The 24,284-nt window shown below is 41.5% G+C and overlaps 2 protein-coding genes and 1 long non-coding RNA gene across 3 annotated transcripts; all 3 read left to right on the top strand.

The window, feature by feature from the left end:
* Position 1: 1 nt before the first annotated feature.
* On the top strand, positions 2–2,697 carry LOC115687954 (aluminum-activated malate transporter 8-like). The gene is made up of 6 exons (XM_030613670.2): positions 2–360; positions 614–754; positions 1,079–1,351; positions 1,466–1,587; positions 1,788–1,931; positions 2,027–2,697. The coding sequence occupies exons 1-6, from the start codon at positions 72–74 to the stop codon at positions 2,528–2,530; spliced, it is 1,473 nt and encodes a 490-aa protein (XP_030469530.2). The 5' UTR covers positions 2–71; the 3' UTR covers positions 2,531–2,697.
* A 13,093-nt stretch (positions 2,698–15,790) lies between these two features.
* LOC115687945 (protein LEAD-SENSITIVE 1-like) lies at positions 15,791–18,846 on the top strand. Its single transcript, XM_030613658.2, has 3 exons — positions 15,791–16,078; positions 16,336–16,409; positions 17,941–18,846. Exons 1-3 carry the CDS (start codon positions 16,059–16,061, stop codon positions 18,621–18,623), a joined length of 777 nt encoding a protein of 258 aa, XP_030469518.2. The 5' UTR covers positions 15,791–16,058; the 3' UTR covers positions 18,624–18,846.
* On the top strand, positions 16,417–17,694 carry LOC130139197 (uncharacterized). The gene is made up of 2 exons (XR_008817383.1): positions 16,417–16,566; positions 16,681–17,694. It is a non-coding gene; the product is annotated as an uncharacterized LOC130139197 (long non-coding RNA).
* Positions 18,847–24,284: the final 5,438 nt, after the last annotated feature.

The raw sequence follows: 24,284 nt of genomic DNA, 5'->3' as shown, positions 1-24,284 counted from the left end.
CTCTCTCTCTCTCTCGTGCATGAAAACTTGAAAAGCATATTGAGTTCATTTTCGTCGAGCCATTGTCAGTGATGGACATTGAGGCCATATCTCAGGAGAGACGACCTACGCTGCTAGCTCGAGGGTTGAGTTGGCTCCGGACATGCTTCGCGAAGTATAAGGACAGGGCGGTCGACATCGGGAAGAGCATCAAGAAGATTGGGCAAGACGACCCGAGAAGAGTGATCCACTCGCTCAAAGTAGGGTTGGCTCTCACGCTTGTCTCCCTCATATACTATGTGAGGCCCTTCTACGACAGCTATGGGATTTCAGGAATGTGGGCTGTGCTCACGGTCGTTGTCGTCTTCGAATTCACCGTGGGTAAGTCTCGTGCAATCGAACAGGTCTCGTTAAAAGGAAAAAAAAAAGAAAATTTCTCCATCACAAGTGAAGCATAAGCTTTTCCCAAGCACTATGAGTTGCGCAACACATGCGCAATCATGTTAAAACTGCGACCAATGGATTTCTATGTGCTTTGTGCACAATCGACTATATATCGACTTTAAAAATTTAGTGGATGTCACGTGAATTTTGCACATGATCCCAAATTGAAATTACTTTTTTTGCTTGGCAGGTGCCACCCTCAGCAAAGGTCTGAACAGAGGTTTCGCAACATTCTCAGCTGGTGCGTTGGGTGTGGGGGCACAGCATTTGGCATGTCTTTTTGGAGAAGAAGGAGAGCCCATTGTCCTTGGGGTTCTCGTTTTCTTACTAGGTACCTGTAACATTCCTATGGGCAATAACACTAGCGATGACTAGGACTCCTTTTACTAAATTTTAATTATAGTGACGTGGTGAAATCACATTGGATGTTGAAGCAAATGAGACTAGAACAAATTAAATTGAGTATATAGTCTTAGAGCATCTAGGGTTTCTCTGATTTTGTCACTAATGGTGCATGGTATGTCCCTCACCCACGTTGCAGTTAGATTTAAGTTGTAACGGAGCAAAAGCGGGGCATATTATTATCTAGCTAGACAATGAAATTGAGATTGTTAGTCTTGAAATCTTACATCGGTAAAGTTTTCGATAATTTCAGCTGGAGCAGCTACATTTACCCGATTCTTTCCCCGGATAAAGGCTAGATACGACTACGGCATCCTGATATTCATCCTCACGTTCAGCATGGTGTCCGTCTCGGGCTATCGAGTCGAGAAGCTGCTCGAGCTAGCTCATCAGAGGCTCTCGACCATCATAATAGGAGGAGGGATCTGCATAATCGTGTCCATCTTCCTTTGCCCGGTCTGGGCTGGCGCAGATCTTCACAAGCTCGTCGCCCTGCACCTGGAAAAGCTCGCCATTTTCCTGAAAGGTCATTCAAAAACTTGAGATAATATCGCGAAGAGATCGACAGTATACACCAAACATATAGTGAATTCAACAACTATTAAGACTGAGAGTGAAATACTTGAAACTTTTTTGGCAGGATTTGGAGGTGAATATTTCCAATCGGTGAACGAAGATAAGGCTGTGATCTCCACAAGTGAGAAGACATTCCTTCTGGGGTATAAGAGCATTCTTACATCCAAGAACATGGAAGAATCGTTGGTGAGATTCTCTGTCTCTCTCAACTTTACCTTTGAGTTTGTTAGTGCCACTCAGCATCAGTACACTGCGTCAAACATGTACCTTTTGGTACTAAAAAATGCGTGTCTTTCTTACCTGATACGATGAATCGACATGTGATTGCTTCCTTCCTACTTTTTGTATGTGTTTATTAGATGGACAATGGTTGTGTGAATTTGCAGGCGAATTTCGCAAGATGGGAACCGGGACACGGGTGCTTCCGGTTCCGCCACCCGTGGAAGCAGTACTTGAAGATCGGAGCACTCGCCCGTCAATGCGCTTACCAAATTGAAGCTCTCAACGGCTACCTCAACTCTGACCTCCAAGTAACAATGCATACTATGCTTGATAATAGTGTTCATTTGCATGCCAATGCTTCCCAATCAACAACTCACCACAAATTTGCGAATGTGTAATGCAGGCGCCTCCGGCATTTAAGAAAAGAATTCAGGAACCATGCATGATGATAACTTCAGAATCGAGCAAGGCGTTAACGATGCTTGCCTCGTCCATTAAATTCATGACCGACCCTTCCCTGGCACATCTCCACCTGCACAACTCCGAAATCGCAGTCGACAACCTCAAGATTCTGCTTAAAACCACGTCGTTGGAGGACATGGAACTGCTTTCAATTGTCCCCGCCGCAACCATTGCTTCCATATTGATTCAAGTGGTGAAATGCATCGAAGAAATCTATGAAGCCATCGACGAGCTCTCCCACTTGGCAAACTTCAAGAGCGCGGTGAAACCAAGGGTGTCGCCAGAGAAACCGCAAGCTCAATTGCTGCTACATCGAGGGGTCGTGAAATCCATCGTCGTCGATGTTGGCGGCAACGACGGCGACGTCGTAGTCACGGTGCTTGATGATAAGATTCCAGAGAATGAGAATAATTCTCGGGCACATAATCCTGACCAACCCTTGTAAATGTTGATCGTCGCTAACATGTGATGACCTGTGCTTCGATTATGGAAGTCGTGTAATTGTCATGTCGTCGAAGAATGAACTCCAAAATCTCAGCCCAAAGTGGCGAGATGTTTATGGGGGAACGAATTAGTAATGAAACCTTCCATTTTACTGCATTTTCGTGAAAACTTTGGTGTATTTTTTGTATGTGCGTTTCACATATCATGTGGATCACAGCTCATGCAAAAATAATCAATAGTATGGGTCAATTCGTCAAAGTAATTTGGCCAAAAAAGAAATCTGGAAACGACATTGATATTACATACGTTATATGGAAAGAAAACAACCGCTACTTCAAATTTTCTCTTCAAAAAAAAAAATTCTGCTCGAATTTTCATTCCCGTCATTTTCCCACTTTTCCTAAAAAAATCAGGAGAGTATAAGTACCAGGCCTAGGGAGATTGTGACTATCATTCGTGGAATCTTCCCACTACCAAGTAAACAAACCTTATGCCATATAATAATAATAATAATAATAATATAGATCCCCGGCAGTAGCGCACAATTACCTCAAAATGATCGAAAGGATTTACCTAGAAAATCTAAACCTAAATCAAATTCCTCTCTCTTTCTCTCTTCCTCCGCTCTGCCACCACTGCCGCTGCTGCCGCCGCCGCATAAATCAGTCACCATTACTTGGAGGTTGCCCGGCCTCAGGATGGTCTCCGATCTGGATCGCCTAAGGTCGACGACCTCCGATCTAAGGTCGCGCATGTAATAGTAATAGTAAGTGGTGCTCAACAAGTCAAGAGGCAAAAGCGAAGAAAAGAAAAAAGCTTGGACTAGTCAAAGCACGGAATGAGCGGATGAAATAGAAGGAAAGAAAAGGAGAGCCCGCAGGGAATAGAGGAAAGGAAAGAAAAAAGAAGAAGAAAAGAAAGGGAAAGAAGAAAGAAAAGGGAAAGGCGCACACGGTCTTGTCATCAAGTCAAACTTACTTCGATTCGCAAAGTCTAGTGAAGATTTAAGTCATTTGTTCGTCTAATTGGAGTTCGGTAAAGAGAGTTATGGCGCAAGAAAGTTTCTCACATGAGTGGTCGTTTGTCGTGCGAGTGGTTGCTCTGTGCGTTAGTGGTTTTTCGCCACAGTTGGCCATTCTTGAGGTCTTTTGTCAAATGGAAGTGAGCATTTTGGCTATGAAATAGCGTAGTTTAGTCAAGTCGTTAGTTAAAGTAATATTTTACTTGATTTTAACGTCGATTCTCATTCAATTGATAGGATTACTAGATCATCAGCTCATATAGTTACATTATTTGGTTATGGCATTCCCATGTAAGTGGTATTGATCTCTTCTTTGTTCGTAAAACCCATGTCTCAAAGTAATAGTGATTCAATATATACATATATATGTTGAACTAAGAAGAACATATTTGTTGCACAAAGCTGGATCAAGTGTTTATTACTTTTTTGTTATTGTGAGATGGTTTGATAAACCTTTCTTGAAAGGTTATGCATACTTCCTTGTGAAATTGATTTATGACATAACTTCTAAAATGATTTGAGAAATACTTTATTAAAGGGGATTTTGACGAAAGACCTGAGTTGTGAAAAATTTATGTTTTGATTTGTGAAACCAATAGTGATACGAACCAGTGAAGAACTAAGTGTTACATGGTGATGCTAGTCTCGTGGGAGCCGCCTCTAGGGCCTTGTACTATTAATATGTGTTGGTCAATGGCTAATTGCTACCCAGTAATGCGAGTCTCGTGAGATCCACCTTTAGGACCTTGTACTATTGATATACGTTGGTCAAGGACTAAGTTCTACACAATAAAATAAGTTTCGTAAGAGCCACCTCTAGAGTCTTGAGTTGGATATTAAGCATGGAGGTGATCATTGGTGTGTAATTTAAGATTGGTCATATGGAATGGACCACTGATGTATGCTTTGATAAGATTGATCAATGGACAAGTCCATTGATGTTTGAATTGTGGCGGTAGATCAAATGAGTATTTTTTATATGTATAAAGCTTTGTTGAAATGAAACGATTCTTATTTGATTTTATATGTATATTATATTTTGGGTTTGGAGTATGCGAGTGGTTGTTCGATCTATTTAGAAGTGATGGACCACTCACTGGGCTATCGTTACTCATACCATTCGTCTTAAATGCTTTTGGGATAAGTGCACTACAAGTCCTAAAACTTGTCACAAAAGTGCGTTTGAGTCCTAAAACGTGCAAAAAGTTCATTTGAGTCCTAAAACTTGTCAAAATAGTTCATTTGAGTCCTAAAGTTAACACCGTTAGATTTAGTAACGGAAAATGCTGATGTGGCGCTGACGTGTCATTTTAAATTATTTTTCTTGAGACACGTGGCGCCACGTCAGCAAAAAAAATTAGAAAAAAATAAAAAAAAAAAAAAAAAAAAAAAAAAAAGAACCGGCGGTGGCCGCCGCCACAGCCACCGGGAAGGACCGGCGGTCATATCGGGGCGAGGTCGCGCCTCCCGGATCGAGGTCGCCGGCCCTCGCCGGGGACTCGCCGGGGCCGGCGAGGGTCGCTGGGCCTTCCCGAAGCCCGGCGACCTCCGCCGGCCCGGGCGAGTCCCGGTGAGGGCCGGCGACCTCGCTCGAGATCTGGGCGGCGCGACCCTTGCCCCAGGATGCGAGCGAGGGTCGCCGGCCTCGCCGGGGACTCGCCCGAGGCCGGCGGAGGTCGCCGGGCTTCGGGAAGGCCCAGGCGACCCTCGCCGGCCTCGGGCGAGTCCGGGCGAGGCCGGCGACCCTCGCTCGATCTGGGGCAAGGGTCGCGCCGCCCCGATCTCGAGCGAGGGTCGCCGGCCCTCACCGGGACTCGCCGGGGCCGACGAGGGTCGCCGGGCTTCGGGAAGGCCCAGGCGACCTCCGCCGGTCCTTCCCGGCCGCTGGGCTTCGGCCACCGGCGATGGCCGCCGGGCTTGGCCACCGCCGGTTCTTTTTTTTTTTTTTCCTTTTTTTGGTTTTTTTTTCAGTTTTTTCTATTTTTTTTATTTTTGCTGACGTGGCGCCACGTGTCTCAAGAAAAATAATTAAAAATGACACGTCAGCGCCACGTCAGCATTTTCCATTAGTAAATCTAACGGTGTTAACTTTAGGACTCAAATGAACCATTTTGACAAATTTTAGGACTCAAATGAACTTTTTGCAAGTTTTAGGACTCAAACGCACTTTTGTGACAAGTTTTAGGACTTGTAGTGCACTTATCACAATGCTTTTTAGGTTCTTCAGTTAGTGGCAAATAGAAGGAGAGCCCTTGCGTTATCACCATGGCATTTTGATAGAGGGATTTTTGGCTAGGAGTTTAGTTAGTTGTATATTTCTAAGCTGTATATGACTGAGATGAGTTTACTAGATTTAGTTGTTAATTAGAGATGTACATATTCTTTTTAATGGATTATAGAAACACTGATATCGTAACCAATTTACTGGTTTATCATATATATATGTGGATGAAGATATGAAACAAGTTGTCGACTTCTGTTTGAGGCCGCATCCTTCGGGTGAAAGGATGGTCGTGTCTTCCTCCATTCTTGTTGATTTTGGGTGTGAAGGTGCAACCTTAGTTGCAATAAGATGAAGCGCCTAATGAAAAGAATATGCCAATGTATCACACAGAGTGAAGGTACTAAAAAATTCGAAACTAAAGCTCACTACTATAAAGTAGCAGATTTGCTTCAGTACGTTAGCAATATAGCTATTGTATAAGATCTCTCTCTCTCTCTCTCTCTCTCTCTCTCTCTCTCTCTCTCTCTCTCTCTCTCTCTCTCTCTCCAAATCCTTCTAATAATAAAAGATAATCTTCTTAGACATCGTCCATATTCTAATGAAATACAGTGTTCTATTTCGTTAAGATTAAAAGTATGACCTGGAGAATAATTAGCATCTCGATTTGAATCCCGAAACTCTATCGTCATCCTCAAAACTTAGCATCAAATTAACGAATCCTTATAGAGTGTATGACACAATATTATATGATAATTAATATAATAACCGTAAATAGAGTCTAATGGTAAACAAAAAAACCACATGCCCCCTTTGTGCTTTACCTTCTAATCGCCCACTTATAGTGCTTTGAAGTCAAGCTCAGCAGTCAAAATAAAAGTATAGCAGCGCACAATCCGAAACGAATTTGAGTTTGTCATACAAGTTTTGACTCTCTGGACCCAAGCAGGTCCCTAAAAGACTTTATCTCTGTCCTCGTCCAAATTTCGAGATCATCGGGATGTAAAACTTCTAGAAGGTATATCCTCTCTCTAGGGAAGACAAAGTTATAGGGGAAATTTAGGGAGATAGGAGGTACGGGTACCGGCACGTTAAAATAAGAAACGCATCTGTGGGGCCCACCGTCAATCCGAAATGAATTTGAGTTTGTCATACAAGATTTTACCCTTGCGGTTTTTTTTTTCCATAACGAAGAGTCTTGACTACCTTCCCCACGTGTGTCGTAACCATTTAAATACGGAGACTTCTCTGGATATACAAGAAGCGAAAAAGGGGCAACGAAAACCAGCAACTTTAAAGGTGGACATGCAGTGGATTTGGAAATCATGCTGGTAACGTATGAATCTCGCATCATAGTCCATTAACTTTAGTTTATATTAATTGATTGTGGTGAAAGAGTATCATAATAAGTTCGCTGTTCCAACAAAGGATGACGGAGTTGGAAAGTAAAGACGCTTAATCCGTAGTTCAGATCATTAGGTTATGCACGATAAATAGTCGGTCAAATGACAAATCTGTCAACTGAGATGACCATTTCCTTCCACGATTCGTTTCAACTTGTTGATATCAGCACCAGGACGGGAAAAGTACCATAAAAATTCTAGACTCATTACATTAATACCAATTCAGTTTTAAACATTTTAATTGGATCAATTAAGTCGTAAATATTTTGATGATTTGTCAATATAGTCCATCCGACAAGGTCGCCAGCTGACCATCACTAGCCACAGGCAAGGGCCAGCAACCCTCGCCTAGTTTGGGTGAGGGAGTTGCGGTCCTCACTGGCCACAGGAGTCGAGCCCTCATCCAAATCCAGGCGAGGGCCAACACCTCGCCGCCCTCGCCTAGTCTGGGTGGGCGAGGACGTGGAGGCCCTCTCCGGCCAAAGTTGTTAAAAAAAACAAAGAAAAGAAACGAAAAGAAAAAAATTTAAAACTTCAGAAAAAATATTTAAAAACTGTAACATTTGTCCACGTCAGTGCTGGTCATGCCACATAAGACGGACGACGTCAATGTCAACGATTTCGAGTAAAATTGGTCGGATGGCCTACATTCGCAAATTGTCAAAAGATATATGACTAAATTAATCCAATTGAATGATTTAGTACTAAATTGGTACCAATGCAATAAATTTAAAAAAAAATTGATACTTCTCCCGTGTGATGACAACTGTGAATAACTTTTTAAGGGTAATATAATATGTTGGTAGCTAAACTTTTTTTCGATGTTCAATGTCATTGCTAAATTTTTCATTTATTCAATCTAGTCGTGAAATTTCAAAGGTCAAATCAATTTGATCCCTCCGTCAAATGAAACAACATGTATGTTTTTCTTCTCCGACATGGACTCCTAACTTAGGGACAACTAGTCAAGATAAAATGATACAGACCATCACATCATGTTTTCCGAATTGCTCGCCCTCCCTCTCTTTCTCTCACTGCCTACCTAGCCCATGCGAGATGCCCTCTTGCGCCTCGGCCTCCATTGCCATTGAGATCTCGTCAAGCTCAAGGCCGGCATTGAGATTACGATGATTGCAAGGCAGTCTCCAAGCCTCCAAATCTGGAGGCCCCGTTGAACCTTGAAATTTGGAGGCTCGACCCCTCTAGAACAGAAGGGTTGTCGCCATTGATGAGAAGCTCGTTGATGGTGACGAGGTGGAGCTGGACGTGCCGGGGCAAGTTCCGCCACAGGTAACAAGTCTGCATCGTCGAGCTCATACCTGTGAAAAAGAGAGCTAGAGGGGGGAGATGAGAAGGTAGAGAGAGGGAAAGATGAGAGCGCAGACCATAGAGGGGAGGGGCCACATCGTCAGCGTCAACTTGGTGGCGGCTCTCAAGTTGTTCATCGTCTACTGGGTGGTCGAACAAGTGGCAAGTCGACGATGGTCGTGGGTGTTGATTGGGTAAAGGCACTAGGCTGAGAAGTCATTGGTTTTTTCTGAGATATTTCACAAAAATTGTCTCATCGTCAATTTTTAATGAAAGCCCTATCTTAAATCGGGGTACATACAAGCCTACCTAATATTTTCTTCCCTCCATAATGCACGTGAATCGGATAATTTGCATATGATCTTTATGTTAGTCGACCTTAAGGTTCATTTATCCGTGTTATTAGAAAATAAGAAAAATTGGAGAGTTATGTAATGATCATGACAATCAACCCCATTGAATCATCGGGGAGTAAGATTTGCGAATGCCCATCATATCTTGACAAACAAAACATGAATTTCAATTGTTAACTCACTTAGCTGGTTTACATAGAACATTTAAGCACTTGCTACTGCCTCCCAATTATGACATTCCTCTACGTCATCGTGAATTCGATGTGGCTACTGACTGGCATTTCCCAATCTCTGTTCTCAAACAATCGTGAGCACACCGCGGGGCAGCTTGACATTGCAAAAGTCCGAGAGAATATCAATGATTGCAAATCGACATTGAAGATCTGCCTACGAGTGTAGTGGTTGGTGTGAAGTGACAGGCTATAGGTAGACACTTGCCTAAGGTCATCAACAAGAACTATTCTATAATTGGCACTCTATCCACAACCTCACGTTGAACCACATACAGACAGACAGCAGCCTCGAAAAAGCAAGAGAAGAGAAGAGAACAGATAAATCAAAGCGAAAATTTAGGTCATGGAACTTTTGAGTTGTCTCGCACGATGTTTCATTGATAATTCGATGGTGCTCCAAACGAGCAGGCTAAACTAGATCGTACTAAGAAGAGCATCCATAGGTTTGATTTTGACAAAGTGTCTAAGGACATCAACTACCATTCGTTTGTTTTCGCTAACATTAAACAATTATGTGCTTGCGGAGGGTCCCAATATGTAGAGTATCTTATCACAACTTGGATCCATATTAATTCCCTTTTGTACTTTTATTCGCCTAGTTTTAGTGCAGTACTGATCAAAAGATCACATTGCGTAACACCACAACATATGACGACACAACTTTCTATATACTCGTTCTAGCCTTTTTCTACGATTAAGAGGATGGAGAGGAGTGACCAACGCTGATTGCTAGCAGTAAAAGAAAATGATATATAAGTGTAATTAAAATGATAAATCAAAAACCTTCAAGAGATTGGCTAAGTAATTAAGCATTTGATTTGAATGAAATAGCAATGTAGTGTTTAAATTACAGCTTCCTCCACTCTATATAACTCGAGTAACGCCCATCACTTTGTGAGTGGATCCAGTTTTACCTGAAGCATCTGAATGGGGGCAGTTTTCGTGCGGCGACTAGTCAAGTTGAAAGGTCACTACAAAAAAAACCCTACCTCTAGTGACCATAAAAATTTGTTTGGCCACTGAATGGAGCTATCAAGAGAGGAGAATCGACGTTCTTACTGCATGCTTTCATGTCTCTTTCCGATTCATATTATTTTATGTCCTCAAAATATTGCATGTACTTATATTATGATTATATAAATATTGCAAATTTATGTCTACTATCTTCTTTTAATCGGATGATACATCTACAAGATGGATATGGATCCACTTTAAATCAAATTCCACGTTAACTCTAATTGAGATTTTGGTTGATGTTGATATTGATTCTGTTACAATTTTATGCATATTATTTTTCTTATAAAAATCCAAGTCGACACGAACACTTAGAATAAAAATATAATCTTAGACTCGTGCAACGTAGGGCATCTTGCTAGTAGACATATATATTTAAAAAAAAAAGAAGGTAACGACAATAAACAACTACCACATCTAGAAAAGCATGTGGTAAAAGTGGGTACTAACACTTGTGTTCAAAAAAACAATCATATGTGTGTGGATGTCTCCCCCTCTCCCTTTTTCGAGATAAATGCTTTTCACTTTCTTCCTTCCAATGAAGCATAGTGCTTTAGGCTACATCTAGTGAGGAAGTTAAAAAATGGAGGCTTGGTGATTAACATTGCTCGTCCGCTCGTTATTCCTCATTAGCAAAAAAGAATGAGCAACCGAACAAGATCAAATCAAGCTTAAGATATGGTGCCATACAGAATCCCCCTCATGTCATTGTATGTATATCTCTGCCACTTGATCATTGGTTTTTTCCAGCATCTTGCATGCTCGCCGTTGAATGCCCCTTTATTAACTGCTATGAAATTTTTTAATTCGCAACTAAGAGGATTGGAGACGCAGAGGAAACATTTCGTATGATAAAAAATGATCATAATACACTTAGGATGCGAGAGACTGAAGTGATAACAGACCAAGTCCTGGATTAGTAGTAGAGGGCTTGTGCTGTTATTCAGAAGTAAAATATACGTGATTCAATGACGGGCTACGTCCCTTGCCAATCCGACGAGAGATGAGACAGATTGTACTGGTGGCAAGGCTTGGATAAGGTGTGGTTCATAGCAGGCTTATTAGATAACATTGATCAAATCATGCGTCAAATAGGGGAAGTACCACTAGTTGATGTGGATCGACACTAACAATGACGTCGGTGCTTTAAGTGGAGATAGGTTGTGACACCCTAAGTCCCCACTAAATGATAGAGAGCTTGCATTGTCAATCATAAGTAAAGGCCGATCCTCAAGTAGTAAAAACCTTAAGTACTACTTCAAGGGCTTGACGCATGTAGACCAAGTCGAGTTGTTCCAAAAGTGATTCATAAGTCAAAATCACCCCCAAACTATGAACGTCTAAATACTCATCTCGGAACTTGACCCACGTGGGTATACTGAATAGGACTAGATCTTTACGAGTTATACATCCTTTTAATGGAGAAATCTCCAAAGAAGAGAACAGGCTCATCTTCTAGAACTGTTAGTCTTAGTGAAGCTACAGTGACTGGCTCGCCAACTTAGATCTTCAAATCATAAATGGCGCGGAATAGTTATGACTCAAATCGAACATTACATATAGAGTATGGGACCTCTATGATCACGCCCAGAAGAGGTAATTAACGCCGGTCTTTCGTCCTTACCCTTTTTTCTTGTAAAAATAAAAAAGAGAACAAGCTGGTCATAATACACAAACAATGTCCAATTTTTTGTTATCGATACTTTAAGCTTTCACCTACTTTTAACAATGTGAGTGTTCTAGCTTATGGTATACTCAGCTAAGAAGAAATCCAAAAGGCAGGTCAAAATTAGGATTTGTGCACTGTGACATGTCAGGCGATAGCCTTCTATTGGCATCGAATTACTCAACCTTAAGGTATAATCGACAAAGCTCATGTCCTTCTCTTCAGAGTCACTTCCCAAACGGGTTGGTAGGTCTCGGCCCCTCGAAACCCATCCTGCCCAAGCAATTTACACTGGAGAAAAGGTTGATGCTACATTTCGTCTGTGGAATGGCACAAAACAATACTACAAACAAAATTAAGACGGAATAACAATGAAGTTTCTTTAGTTTAGTTTGCATTATGAAGTACTTATTTCAGAACTGTCTTTGCTTAGCTCACTAACGATTGGCTCGTAATACCCTTCCCCAGTTTCAATCCATATAAATAACAATTGGCTCAGTTGGTAGAGACCACCTTCTTAGAGGTGATACATTCCTACTTTCGTTTGATCATCTCTACTGTATGTAAAGCCAACTTTCGAATTTTGGTGTCTTACCCTGAGATGTCCAATGTACCATTGACATATAGTATTCTCACTATTTGCACCATTATCATTTAAGATGGAGAAAAACTAGGAGAAAGTGATGGGGCAACACCTATAAACATGCATGCAAGAGAAAATAAAGGATGGGAAGCTTGCAATTAACTTGTGAACTAACAGCAAAAACAAAAGCTATTCGGATTCTATTATAAGATGAATGCGGCGTACTTAGTGCGCGTTTTGTTCTAGTTTTCTTAAACGCAAGACAACAAACATAAATGACTGATGTTCGAAACAAACGCGAAAAAAACAAATACAAAACACAAGGATTTACGTGGTTCGATCACAAGGTAATCTACATCCACGGGCGAGGCAAAACAAAATTTCACTATAATCAAAGAGAGTACAGTTTTCAGAAGTCGAAAAACGACTTAACAAAATCTCACGGCTCACAAATCTCTCCCAAAGCGAAAATCTTTCTTAATCAATGAAAAAACCTAGCCGCAGCATAAATATGGCTCCCCAAAAATTTCCTCGGGGGGCTTAGCCCCCGAATCTCCCAAGACATTTGTTCGCTTGCTCCAGCTTAGGCGGACCGCCATAGAGATTTGTTCGCTTGCTCCGGATTGGGCCTATCAGCCCAACCCTCCGCATCACAAACTAAATCTCAATTTTTTCTCCACTTTTGGGTCACACAAAAAATATGTCGGGTCGGGTGATGAACCGGACCGAGTACATAAAATTCAAGATATATTTAATAACTGAAAATATTAACATGGGCAATTCGCCAAAAATGAACTCTCTCGCTCAAAGGCCTATGATTAGAGAGTGGGCTTAACATCAACATTTTGGCCTGTCATGCTCCGGTACTTTTCGTGTGTATTTAATTTTGCGAGGATCTACGGCTACTGGACCTCTAATATCTTGATGGATTTGGAGAAACCAGCTCGTCAGTCTCAAACCTATGCATCATGAATGATGTCGTACAGTAATAAGTCAAATCAAATTTGTTTTCTAAAGGCAGAAAATCCTTATGAGAATACTTGGAAGGGATGGTCATCGCTCTCTCGCTCGCCTTGTTCCTATAAAAACAATGGTAGATGGAAATATAGACAGTTAGAAATGTGGCTCTTATATCCATTGAGTGGGTGCTTTTACATCTCATTTTATTTAAAGATACTTATAATTTGTTGATTTTTTTTTCTAATGGGGCGTTTCATTTTCCTTTTAGAAGATCATACATTGCTCTTTTATAGCTATGTTGTTGAGTGTTCCCGAGTTTCTACAATTCTGTAAGTGGAACTATTGGTGAGCCCTTATTTTCTTTAAGTTAGACGCTTGGCCTGATGGGCTTTACTTACACCTTGAAAGAGGCATTAAAGCCCATTCGGTATTGATGGAGCTCAACTGCAAGATGTGTTGTGATTTGTGTGTTTTGGTAATACTGTTTTAAAGCTGTAGAAGCCAAAAATGAGGTGGGGCAACTTTATAAAAGCTGCTAAAAGTTGCTCTAGCTGTGGAATTGTTGTGGCTGCAAGGTGATTGCCAAACATCTTATAAAAGCTCAAGCACCGCTTTTCAAAATTAAAACTGTTGTGGAAGTTACACCAAACAGATACTTAGTTTGCCATCTACAGTCACTTTCTACGGTCTTAGAAACACTATGAAAAAAGCTAAAGCATCCACTTTCTGTTCAATCTTTGTGGATGCTTCTTAAGAGCGGGAATATAGGAAAACAATGCTGATTGAACCGATGTCTTTTTTTCATCCTTCAGTTTTGCTTTTTCTATAACCTACCACTGCCCTTTGTACGGTCATGCGATGACATATCAATTTACCACTCTTACGTTTCCATCGGTTACAAACCCGAATATCTTTTTTTATCTCTCTCCTTCCATATACTTAGGGCCCGTTTGGTTCAGCTTTTCAAATGCTACTTGGGGGAATGCAAATATCTTTAGGTGAAAGCCACTTGGGGAAATGCAAGTTGCGTTTGGTAAAAAAAAATTTATAAAACTACTTTGGCCTAAGTAGTGTTTGGCAAAAAAAATCTTGCAAAGGACTTTGGCAATTTTTATTTTTAATATTCCTATTTTGCCCTTGTTACTATTCATATTCTTCACCAAAATGTGACCGGCGAGAGCGGATCTGGCCGGTGAAGGGCCGGCGAGGGGCCGGCGAGGTCGTGTGACCCAAGCGACGGCGCCTGGGCGGTCGCCAGACCCCAGGTGGCCTTCGCCTGGGTCGGGTGACCTCGCCGGCCCTTCGTCAGCCACCCTCGCGGTGAAGAAGATGAACAGTAACATGGGCAAAACCGGAATATTGAAATTTGAGTGAGGGCAATTTGGGAAGAGAAAAAAAGGCTTCAGCATTTGTGGAATGCAGAAAGCCCAAAGCTGGTCCGGACCAGCTTTGGGCTTTCGGCATTCCAAATGCTAGCTTTCGGCTTTTCGGACTCTGAAAGCTGAACCAAACGGGCCCAGTATAGAAAACGGTTTCGTGGTGATGACAAAGTATAAACTCACATTCTACTTAGATTAGTTATTTTGAAGTTCAAATCTTGGAAGGTCCTTGTTCAAATTCAAATCAATACAATGGTCATATAATTAACTCCCTATGAAAGATCTATCCACTCTTTTTGTAGCAAGAAATTAGGAACGGACATAAAAAAAAATACATTGTATCGATCTTTCTATTTAATTTTGGAAAAAAGTCACAAACAAACACCAAATTATACCAATTATGACATATTTACCTTGAACTTTTTTTATAACATTAAAAAGTTCAAACTATGTCCACCCTGACACATTTACCCTAAACTTTTTCTTGTGATATAAAATAATTCTAGACTTGTACATATGTGACGCATTTACTCTCCGTCAAGATTGCGTTAGATGTCAACGTCTTTTTTATTTCATTTAAGCCACGTGAGCACCATATCAACACAGTTTGCTTTATGGCGTTTTTGTAGGTAAATTTTTAACGGTTTCATTGACAGAACTTTGACGTAAGGTAAATATGTTACACATATATAATTTTGAGGTTTTTTATATCACAAAAAAAGTTTAGAGTAAATGTGTTATAATACGCAGAATTTGGGATTTTTGATAGCTTTTGTCCTTTTATTTTAACACTTTGGTCCCATTGATACATTCTTTTTTATTGGACCTTGATTTCATATAACTCATTATCAAGTTGATTCCCAAATTTTTTTCTTTTTTGCTACCCTAGAGTGTGGTTAGCATTTCCCTATTGGACGAGCGGAGCGTGATTAGTAATTTTGTGATGCAAGATGCTCTTGTTAAGGTGAGTGAAACTTATAACGTAATTTCTTTCCTTGGCTCGCTTACAAGAAAGAAGTCCCATCGTTGTCGTGTCCTGATGAAGTTCATGAATTGATCTGTCTGCTCCGAAGTATGCAGAGATACGAGATTACTGCCCAAAGAACTCAAGCTTCATGCGTAGACTACTCTTGCCCCGATCTCTTGCCTATCCATGCCCGCCTCTCCTTTGCACCTTTACCTTTACAACCCTCTACATTATTCAAAACAGTCTCTCTCTCTCTGCATTCATTGTTTTCCCTTGACCCGTTTGCGGGAAGGTTTTAGGGAGAGGGTTCTACCGTCAGTTCAAGACTTGCGCTCGTCCCCTCTTCACGGCTCTCTCTCTCTCTCTCTCTCTCTCTCTTTCTCTCTCTGTCCAGGCCATCCAGAAGAGGAAGACAAGGGGGATGGGGCTTCTCTCTAACAGGTTCTTTCCCTTTTCTCCTTTTCAATCTGGGGCTTCTTTGTTTTGCCAGGAAAATGCTGGGAAAAGGCCGGAATGTTTGGAACTTTTGGGGTTTGCTGGGATTCGTCAAAACTTGGGTCACTCTATTTTTCCTGCGTTTTTTTGCTGGATTTAACATGGATCTTGTTGGATGGGGTCTTCTTTTTTCTGTTGCTTCTGCTGTAATGGCGGATTTGTTTGATTGGTTGAATAATGGAACTTGAACCGTGTGATCGCAGAGTTGACAGGGCGAGCCTCAAACCAGGGGATCACATCTACTCTTGGAGGGCCGCTTACGTTTATGCCCATCACGATTCTTGTCTCCTTCCTTCTGTTTTAATTGCCATTTGCATTTTTCCAAAATTTCTTCTTCTTTTTTGTGTTATATTGGTTTCTGCTTAGTTGATGCAGTTATCCTATTAGATGAAGAATTTTAGACTTTTGTCATCATGCATAAAGATTATGTGCATGTAATCCCTCTGTCTATTAAGGAATGTGTGGTTTAAGAAAATTAGCTCTTGTTGGAATGTTTTGTCCTTTTCCATTTTTTGGTTTAGCTGCATTGTCTTTGTGTGCCTCAATAGGTTTGGGTATAAGCGGACATTCTTTTCTTGATCAGCCCCTGCACAATGAAGGATATGCAGCAGTCCTACTCTATATACGGACCTTTCAACTAGAATAATCTTTCTGGCCCTGCGGAAATAGTGGTACGAGCACCATTGGAGCGAGACAAGATCTTCAGTAGGATTATAAATATGGTTGTCTTTTGCGGAATACATTTGTTACCATGAATGCTAATTTGGTTTGGAAGTTTGTCATAAATCAGATTGCCTAGGTACAAGTATTAGAGAAAGGGTATTTCTGTGGATTTTGCTAGTAGTTTTGGTGAAGGTTAGGATTAGCATTTCGTACTTAGAGGAATTGAAGCAAACATTAGATGCTAACTATGCTATCGGTGAGAGGAAAACCATGTGGATCAACTTTAATTTTCTTTTCTTTTCCTTGAAATCCGCCTGAATGTCACCATCACAATTGTCCTCTTGAATGGGAAAAAAAACACCTACTTTCCTAGATGCTCAAGATCCTTTACCTTGATAATGAATATTAACCAAAAAGGTTGAGTAGGAACCTTGTATCCTCATGAATTGACAGGACAACTCTTTGGTTTTATTGTCCAATGAACTAGTGGATGCATCATCTTTTCACTCATTGAGGGAATGGGACACTGGTGGTCTTCCACTTGCGAGCAGCTCTGCTGTTTGAATATAGTCTTCTTTGTATTAATGTTTGTGTGCTGGACCAGACTCTTACATGATTATGTTGTGCATTTGGTGATACAAGTCAGGGATGCATAACTGTCTTGTTTTCTTTGGATAAATGACCATATATCTTTGTATGATTCAATTACATTTAGTTTTAATTTTCTTCTCTCGTCTTCTATTAAATCCTAGACAATGCATGATGTTGTATCACTTGGATTGTGATTAACATATACAATATCAAGCAATGCTAGGAAACGTTAGACCAGTATACAGAACTGGCATGCAAAGGTGTGGCAAAGCCATGTGGGTGCTCAGAGAAATGAGCCCCTATTCAACCCCTCAAAAAGGATCTGTCACTCAATTTTTATGGCATTTTTGTACACCAATCTGTGTATCTATAGAATCTTTCTGCAATAATTATTATTCTTCTCCGAACACGGATACTCTGAGCAATTGTAAACTTGCTGTTACCTTCTTTCTATTGTGCATCGAATTTTCCCTGCGATCGAAAACCTTCTGTCCTTTTTCTTGGCATTAACGTACCTTTATATTCTGACAACAATATTGTCTGTCTAAATGCAGGTATTTATGTTGGGGATGATAAAGTGATCCATTTTACTCGAAGGGGAAGAGAAGTAGGAACAGGGACAGTCCTGGATATCCTATTGGTGAGCTCTGGGCCATCTCGATCCTTAGTACCTTGCGAAACATGTACTCCTCCTGAAGAGGGCCACGGCGTTGTCTCCTCCTGCCTAAACTGCTTCCTCGCCGGCGGCATCTTGTACCGGTTTGAGTATTCAGCAAACCCGGCGTTATTCATCGCAAAAGCCAGAGGAGGAACCTGCAGTCTCGCAGATTCTGATCCCTCCGATGTGGTGGTTCACCGAGCTAATTACTTGCTTGAAAATGGATTTGGTTGCTACAATGTCTTCAAGAACAATTGCGAAGACTTTGCCATCTATTGCAAGACTGGGCTGCTGGTGTTGGACCAGGGAGCGATCGGGCAAGGCGGGCAGGCAGTGTCCATAGTTGGTGGGCCCCTTGCTGCCGTTTTATCTACATCTCTCCGCTTTCTCACGACAAACATTTATGGAATGGCTGCTTCAGCATTGGTAGTCTATTGTGCAAGTAGGTATGCTGCTGATATTGGGAGTGGCATGAGGAGAGATGTGGTGAAGGTTTCTGCAGAGGAATTAACAAGGAGGCTCGCAATCGGCCTCCTCCAAGTGATTGAACCCCCGAATTTGCCAGCACCTGGATCTTAATATCTGTTTCATCACGCCGCTGATTTTGCAATTTATCATTCTCCGTTGATTTATAATATATAGCCAACTTGACTGCTGTGTGATTCTACCATCAAGAAAATCTTAAGCGGCACGAGTCATTGTTCTGTATTTTGCTGGATGTTTTGACGATTCAGGTTAACTGCTTTCCTGATCCGTACCTCTTTCTCAGTTCTGTGCTATGGGTTTGGAAGTCCTTAATTAAGCGATTGCCAATGGTTATTTCCATTGTTTTTAGGATATGTTGCATCAAATCAAAGCTTGGAAGTTGAAGATAACTTCGTTTTCCAGTTGCTCAGGGAGGGCAACATCGAAGATAGCTCCATTTTCCAATTGCTGATACACAAACACACCAAAGCATCGCCTGATACAGTGACCTTTGTTGTGCTGATTATGAAGACTCGGGATGGAAACTGTTTGAGAGGATAAAGATGTTTCTCATTATGTTTTAATGAGGGATTACAATATATATATACTTAACATAACGTAAACCCCTCTAAACACAATATTACAATTCTACCCTTATTATCATAATTCTAACACTCCCCCTCAAGTTGGGACGTAGATATCAAGTAGTCCCAACTTGTTACATAAAAAATCCACTCTATTCCCTCGTAAGGATTTTGTAAAAATATCTGCCAGTTGATCCTCTGTCCTTGCATGTTGAAGAATGATTTCCCCCTTCTGGACCTTCTCTCGTATAAAGTGACAATCAACCTCAATATGTTTGGTTCGCTCATGGAAGACAGGATTGTTCGCAATATGGATGGCTGATTGATTATCACAATATAATGTTGATGGATCTGATGTTGACACACCAATTTCTGATAATAACATCCTCAACCAGATCAATTCACCTGTCACATGTGCCATAGCTCTATATTCTGCTTCAGCACTCGACCGGGAAACCACATGTTGTTTCTTACTTTTCCAGGAAACTAAATTACCTCCAAGAAATATGCAATACCCTGATGTAGATCTCCTATCAGTAGGACATCCAGCCCAGTCTGCGTTAGAGAATCCTGTAGTTTTCAAATGACCATAATTCTTGAAAAGTAGTCCTTTACCTGGTGTTCCTTTCAAGTACTTAATAATTCGCAGTACAGCATTCCAGTGAGTAGTACGAGGGAAACTCATAAACTGACTCACTACACTCACAGCAAAGGATATATCAGGCCTTGTAACAGTAAGGTAATTCAACTTACCCACGAATCTTCGATATTTCGCTGGATCATGTAACAGTTCTCCATTTTCTGCATCAAGTTTCACATTAGGTTCCATAGGTGTATCAACTGGTTTTGCTCCAAGAAATCCGACCTCATTAAGAATATCAATCACATATTTTCGTTGTGATAAATTAATGCCTGCCTGTGAGTAGGCAACTTCAATTCCAAGAAAATATCGTAGACATCCCAGATCTTTAGTATTAAATTCTGTATGCAAAAACTGCTTAAGTTGTTGAATACCAACCGAATCACTACCAGTGATAATAATATCATCCACATATACCACCAGAAGAACACAACCAGTTGAGGAAACAGAACTAAACACTGAATGATCTACTTGACATTGTTTTAACCCAAACTTGATAACTGCATCAGTGAATTTACCAAACCAAGCACGAGGAGACTGTTTGAGTCCATATAAGGCCTTACGTAAACGACATACCAGATTCTCCCCCTGAGCAACAAACCCAGGTGGTTGCTCCATATAGACTTCTTCAGCCAAATCACCATGTAAGAAGGCATTTTTGACATCCAATTGATGAAGATGCCAACCAATGTGTGAGGCTAGGGAAATAAGAACTCGAACAGATGGAATTTTGGCGACAGGTGAGAAAGTATCATCATAATCAATACCATATGTCTGAGTATATCCTTTGGCAACTAATCGAGCTTTCAATCGATCGAGAGAACCATCAGGATGAACCTTAACAGTGAAAACCCAACGACAACCAACGGGTTGTTTGCCTAGAGGTAATGATGTGAGCTGCCAAGTACGATTCTCAAGAAGAGCCTTCATTTCATCTTCCATGGCTTGTCGCCATCCAGGATGAGCAAGAGCTTCAGCAACATTACTGGGCACAGAAATAGTGGACAAGGACGAGACAAAGGTAGAAAAGGTAGGAGACAAACGAGCATATGATAAAAAATTGGATATGGGATGATGAGTACGAAGACAAGAAGAAAGGTCAGAAAAGTGAGCATAGCGATCTACAGGACGACCAACACAAGAACGTGTACCTTTCCGAAGAGCAATGGGTGGATCAGGATCAGAGGATGGTGGCGCAACGTGTACCGGAGGATCTGATTGAGTTTCATAATAGGCTTGATCCTCAAAGAAAGTCACATCAGCTGACACAAACAGACGACGACGAGTAGGACTATAGCATTTATAGCCCTTTTGAGTTCGAGAATACCCTACAAAGACACATTTCTCGGCACGAGAATCTAATTTATCAAGACCCGGAGAAAGACGATGAACAAAGCAAATGCAACCGAAGACACGTAAAGGTAAAGCAAAGGGAGGAAGGTTGGGATGTAAAACAGAAAATGGTGTCTGCCCTTGAAGAACAGAGGTTGGAAGCCGATTAATCAAGTAACATGCTGTAAGGACAGCATGGCCCCAAAAAAGTTTAGGAAGATGCATATGAAACATAAGACAACGAGCAACATCAAGAAGATGACGATTTTTGCGTTCGGCTACACCATTTTGCTGTGGGGTGTACGAACACGATGTTTGATGAAGAATACCATGAGATTCAAGAAAAGATCGAAAACCAGTAGAGGAGGCAAGATATTCTTTAGCATTATCTGATCGCAAAGTTTGAACAGATGCATTATACTGATTCAATACTTCAAAGTAAAATAGGCGAAAGCAATGAAAAATCTCAGTACGATCTTTTATTAAGAACAACCATGTCATTCGAGAAAAATCATCCACGAATGTAACAAAGTATCTAAAACCAGAAGTATCAGAAACACGACACGGACCCCAAACATCTGAGTGAACTAACTCAAATGGACTAGACACACGACTCTGAAAACGAGAAGGAAAAGAAGTCCTATGATGTTTACCAAACTGACAAGCTTCACATTGAAAAGTACTCACAGACTCAGACTTAGGAAATAAACGTCGAAGAATGTTCGGTGGTGGATGACCAGCACGACAATGCATTCGATACACATCAGAGAATGTGCGCTTCACAGCTGCAGCAGCCATTATTTCCTTGTCAAGATAGTACAGGCCATTTGATTCATGTCCCCCACCAATCATCTGTCCAGTCCTCAGATCCTGAAAAACACAACGAGACGAAGAAAAGGTGACTGAACAGTTCAGTTCCTTAGTCAATGAGCTAACAGAAATCAAATTATAGGGAGATTTGAGGTGTAAGACAGAAGACAGTGAGAGAGAAGGACTTAAACGAGCAACTCCAGTACCAGAAACATGAGATTGTGAACCATCAGCTAATGTAACAGAATTAGACACTTCGGAAGATGTGGACCGAAAGTAAGACAAGTAGCTTATGGTTACCAGATATATGATGAGTGGCTCCGAGTCTATAACCCGGGAGTCGAGATAGTGTAGACAGTAAACAAGATGAACTACCTTTGGTGGTCTGTGCCAGAGTTGCAGTAGGAGCTGAAGAGCCTGTCACCTGTTGAGAACGAAGCCACGTATCATACTCAGTTCGTGACAGAGTAACAGTATCACCTGTACCATACGCAATAGGAGATTCTGATGAAGTCAATGCCGGAGAATCAACATAGGCAGCAACAGTAGGTCGAAGCTCAGGATGAAGAGTATAGCAATAAGCCTCGGTATGTCCATTTTTCTGACAATGGTTGCAATAGCGAGAGCCACGACCACCAATACCACCATCACGACCACCACGACCACCAATTGGAACAAAACCTCGTCCACGACCCCTATAACCACAACCCCGGGTTCCACGTCCGCTAGTGCTATGAGAAACCATAGCACTTGTCTCCAAAGTTGTGGCGGACATCTTCTCAGTAGGTGTCGAACGAAGAGCTTGAGAGAAAACCTCATCCACTGAAGGAAGAGAGCTCTGAGAAGTAATTTGTTGACGTAGTGAAGAATAGTCAGGTCCCAACGCCTTTAGAAACAGAATAACCCGAAGATCCTCTTGTCTCTTGACAAGAATGGCTGCATCATCTGAAGCGGGAAGATAAGTATCCAGCTGTCTACATAGTGTCGTGAAACGAGCATAATATTCAGTCAATGACTGATCTCCACGCTTAAGGTCAAATAGTGCCTCCCATGTATCACAAACCCGTGTCATGTTATTTTGGCCAGAATATAGTAAAGCACATTTATCCCAAACCTCCTTAGCAGTATTACACTGAATAAAATGGGGACTAATTTTGGAATCCATACTATTCCATAACAATGTACGAATCAATGCATCACCAAAGAATCCAATCACCGCCTTACTTTGATCTAATGGGGCCGTAGACGTAAGATAATCGCGTTGTTTGGTAGCAGTAAGATAAAATTCAACAGCTTTAGACCATGATGCATAATTAGTACCATCAAGCTTTACAGAAGTCAATTGTAAATGTGGCAAACTGAACAACAGAGTCTCCAACAACACAGCCAGCCAAATATGATCACCAGAGTCTCCAACAACACAACCAGCCAAATATAATCATCACTTTGAGGGTTCAACCGGATCAAAACTAGTCACAATGACCTTCGTCGTGCGAACAAACGACGAACAGTGGCGGCTTCAACTGGGTTCGAAGAGCAGAGCATGGTAGTGCTCAGCTGAACCTTCAATGGGGCCGACGGAGATTGGCGCAAGAGAGCGAGACCGCCGGGTCTCTATGCAAGCAAGATCGGCGACTCGGGTTCCGCGATCTGGGAAGTCGTCAACGAAGTAGATCTCGGGAAGTCACCAACGTAGAGCGACGGGACTTGACGGGAGTCGTCGATCTGGGTTCGCCGGGCCGAGTGTGAGCCACCGGATCTGGGTTCACCGGACTGAGTCGCCGGTCTGGGTTCGCCGGTCTGGGTTCGCCGGACTAAGTCGCCGGTCTGGGTTCGCCGGAGAGTCAAGGTTCGCCGGAGAATTAGGGTTTCGCCGGAGAGTCTAGGTTCGCCGGAGAGTTAAGGTTCCGCCAATGGCGGTAAATTAGGGTTTCTCAACCGGCTCTGATACCATGTTTGAGAGGATAAAGATGTTTCTCATTATGTTTTAATGAGGGATTACAATATATATATACTTAACATAACGTAAACCCCTCTAAACACAATATTACAATTCTACCCTTATTATCATAATTCTAACAGAAACAAACGTCAGAAGCCTAGTCTCTAATTCTCATAATTCCCACTTTTTCAATAGACGTTTCATTCCTATGAAGAAAGTTTGATTTTTTAAAACGTTTTGAATTATAATTGACACTGATAAATTGATATTAGGTGATCTTACAACCCCGCATATGACAAATTTGCTCCAGGACCTTACAATAAGATTGAATCTTAGGGAATCCCATCTAAGACAATCAGCCGTTTATGCACGGTATTTTGGTTAAACACCATTGTGACAAGGCCGCTGCACACACTAGGCAGTCGGACAATACCTAGTTTGAACCAGTTGTATCATTTGCTTGAATA

Source organism: Syzygium oleosum, unplaced genomic scaffold (assembly GCF_021117445.2).
Source record: "Syzygium oleosum isolate NSW1041296 unplaced genomic scaffold, Sole_v2.1 Sole_v2.10, whole genome shotgun sequence".
NCBI lineage: Eukaryota > Viridiplantae > Streptophyta > Magnoliopsida > Myrtales > Myrtaceae > Syzygium > Syzygium oleosum.
The sequence above is the reverse complement of the archived record's forward strand: the minus strand, read 5'-3'. Positions and strand labels throughout refer to the sequence as shown.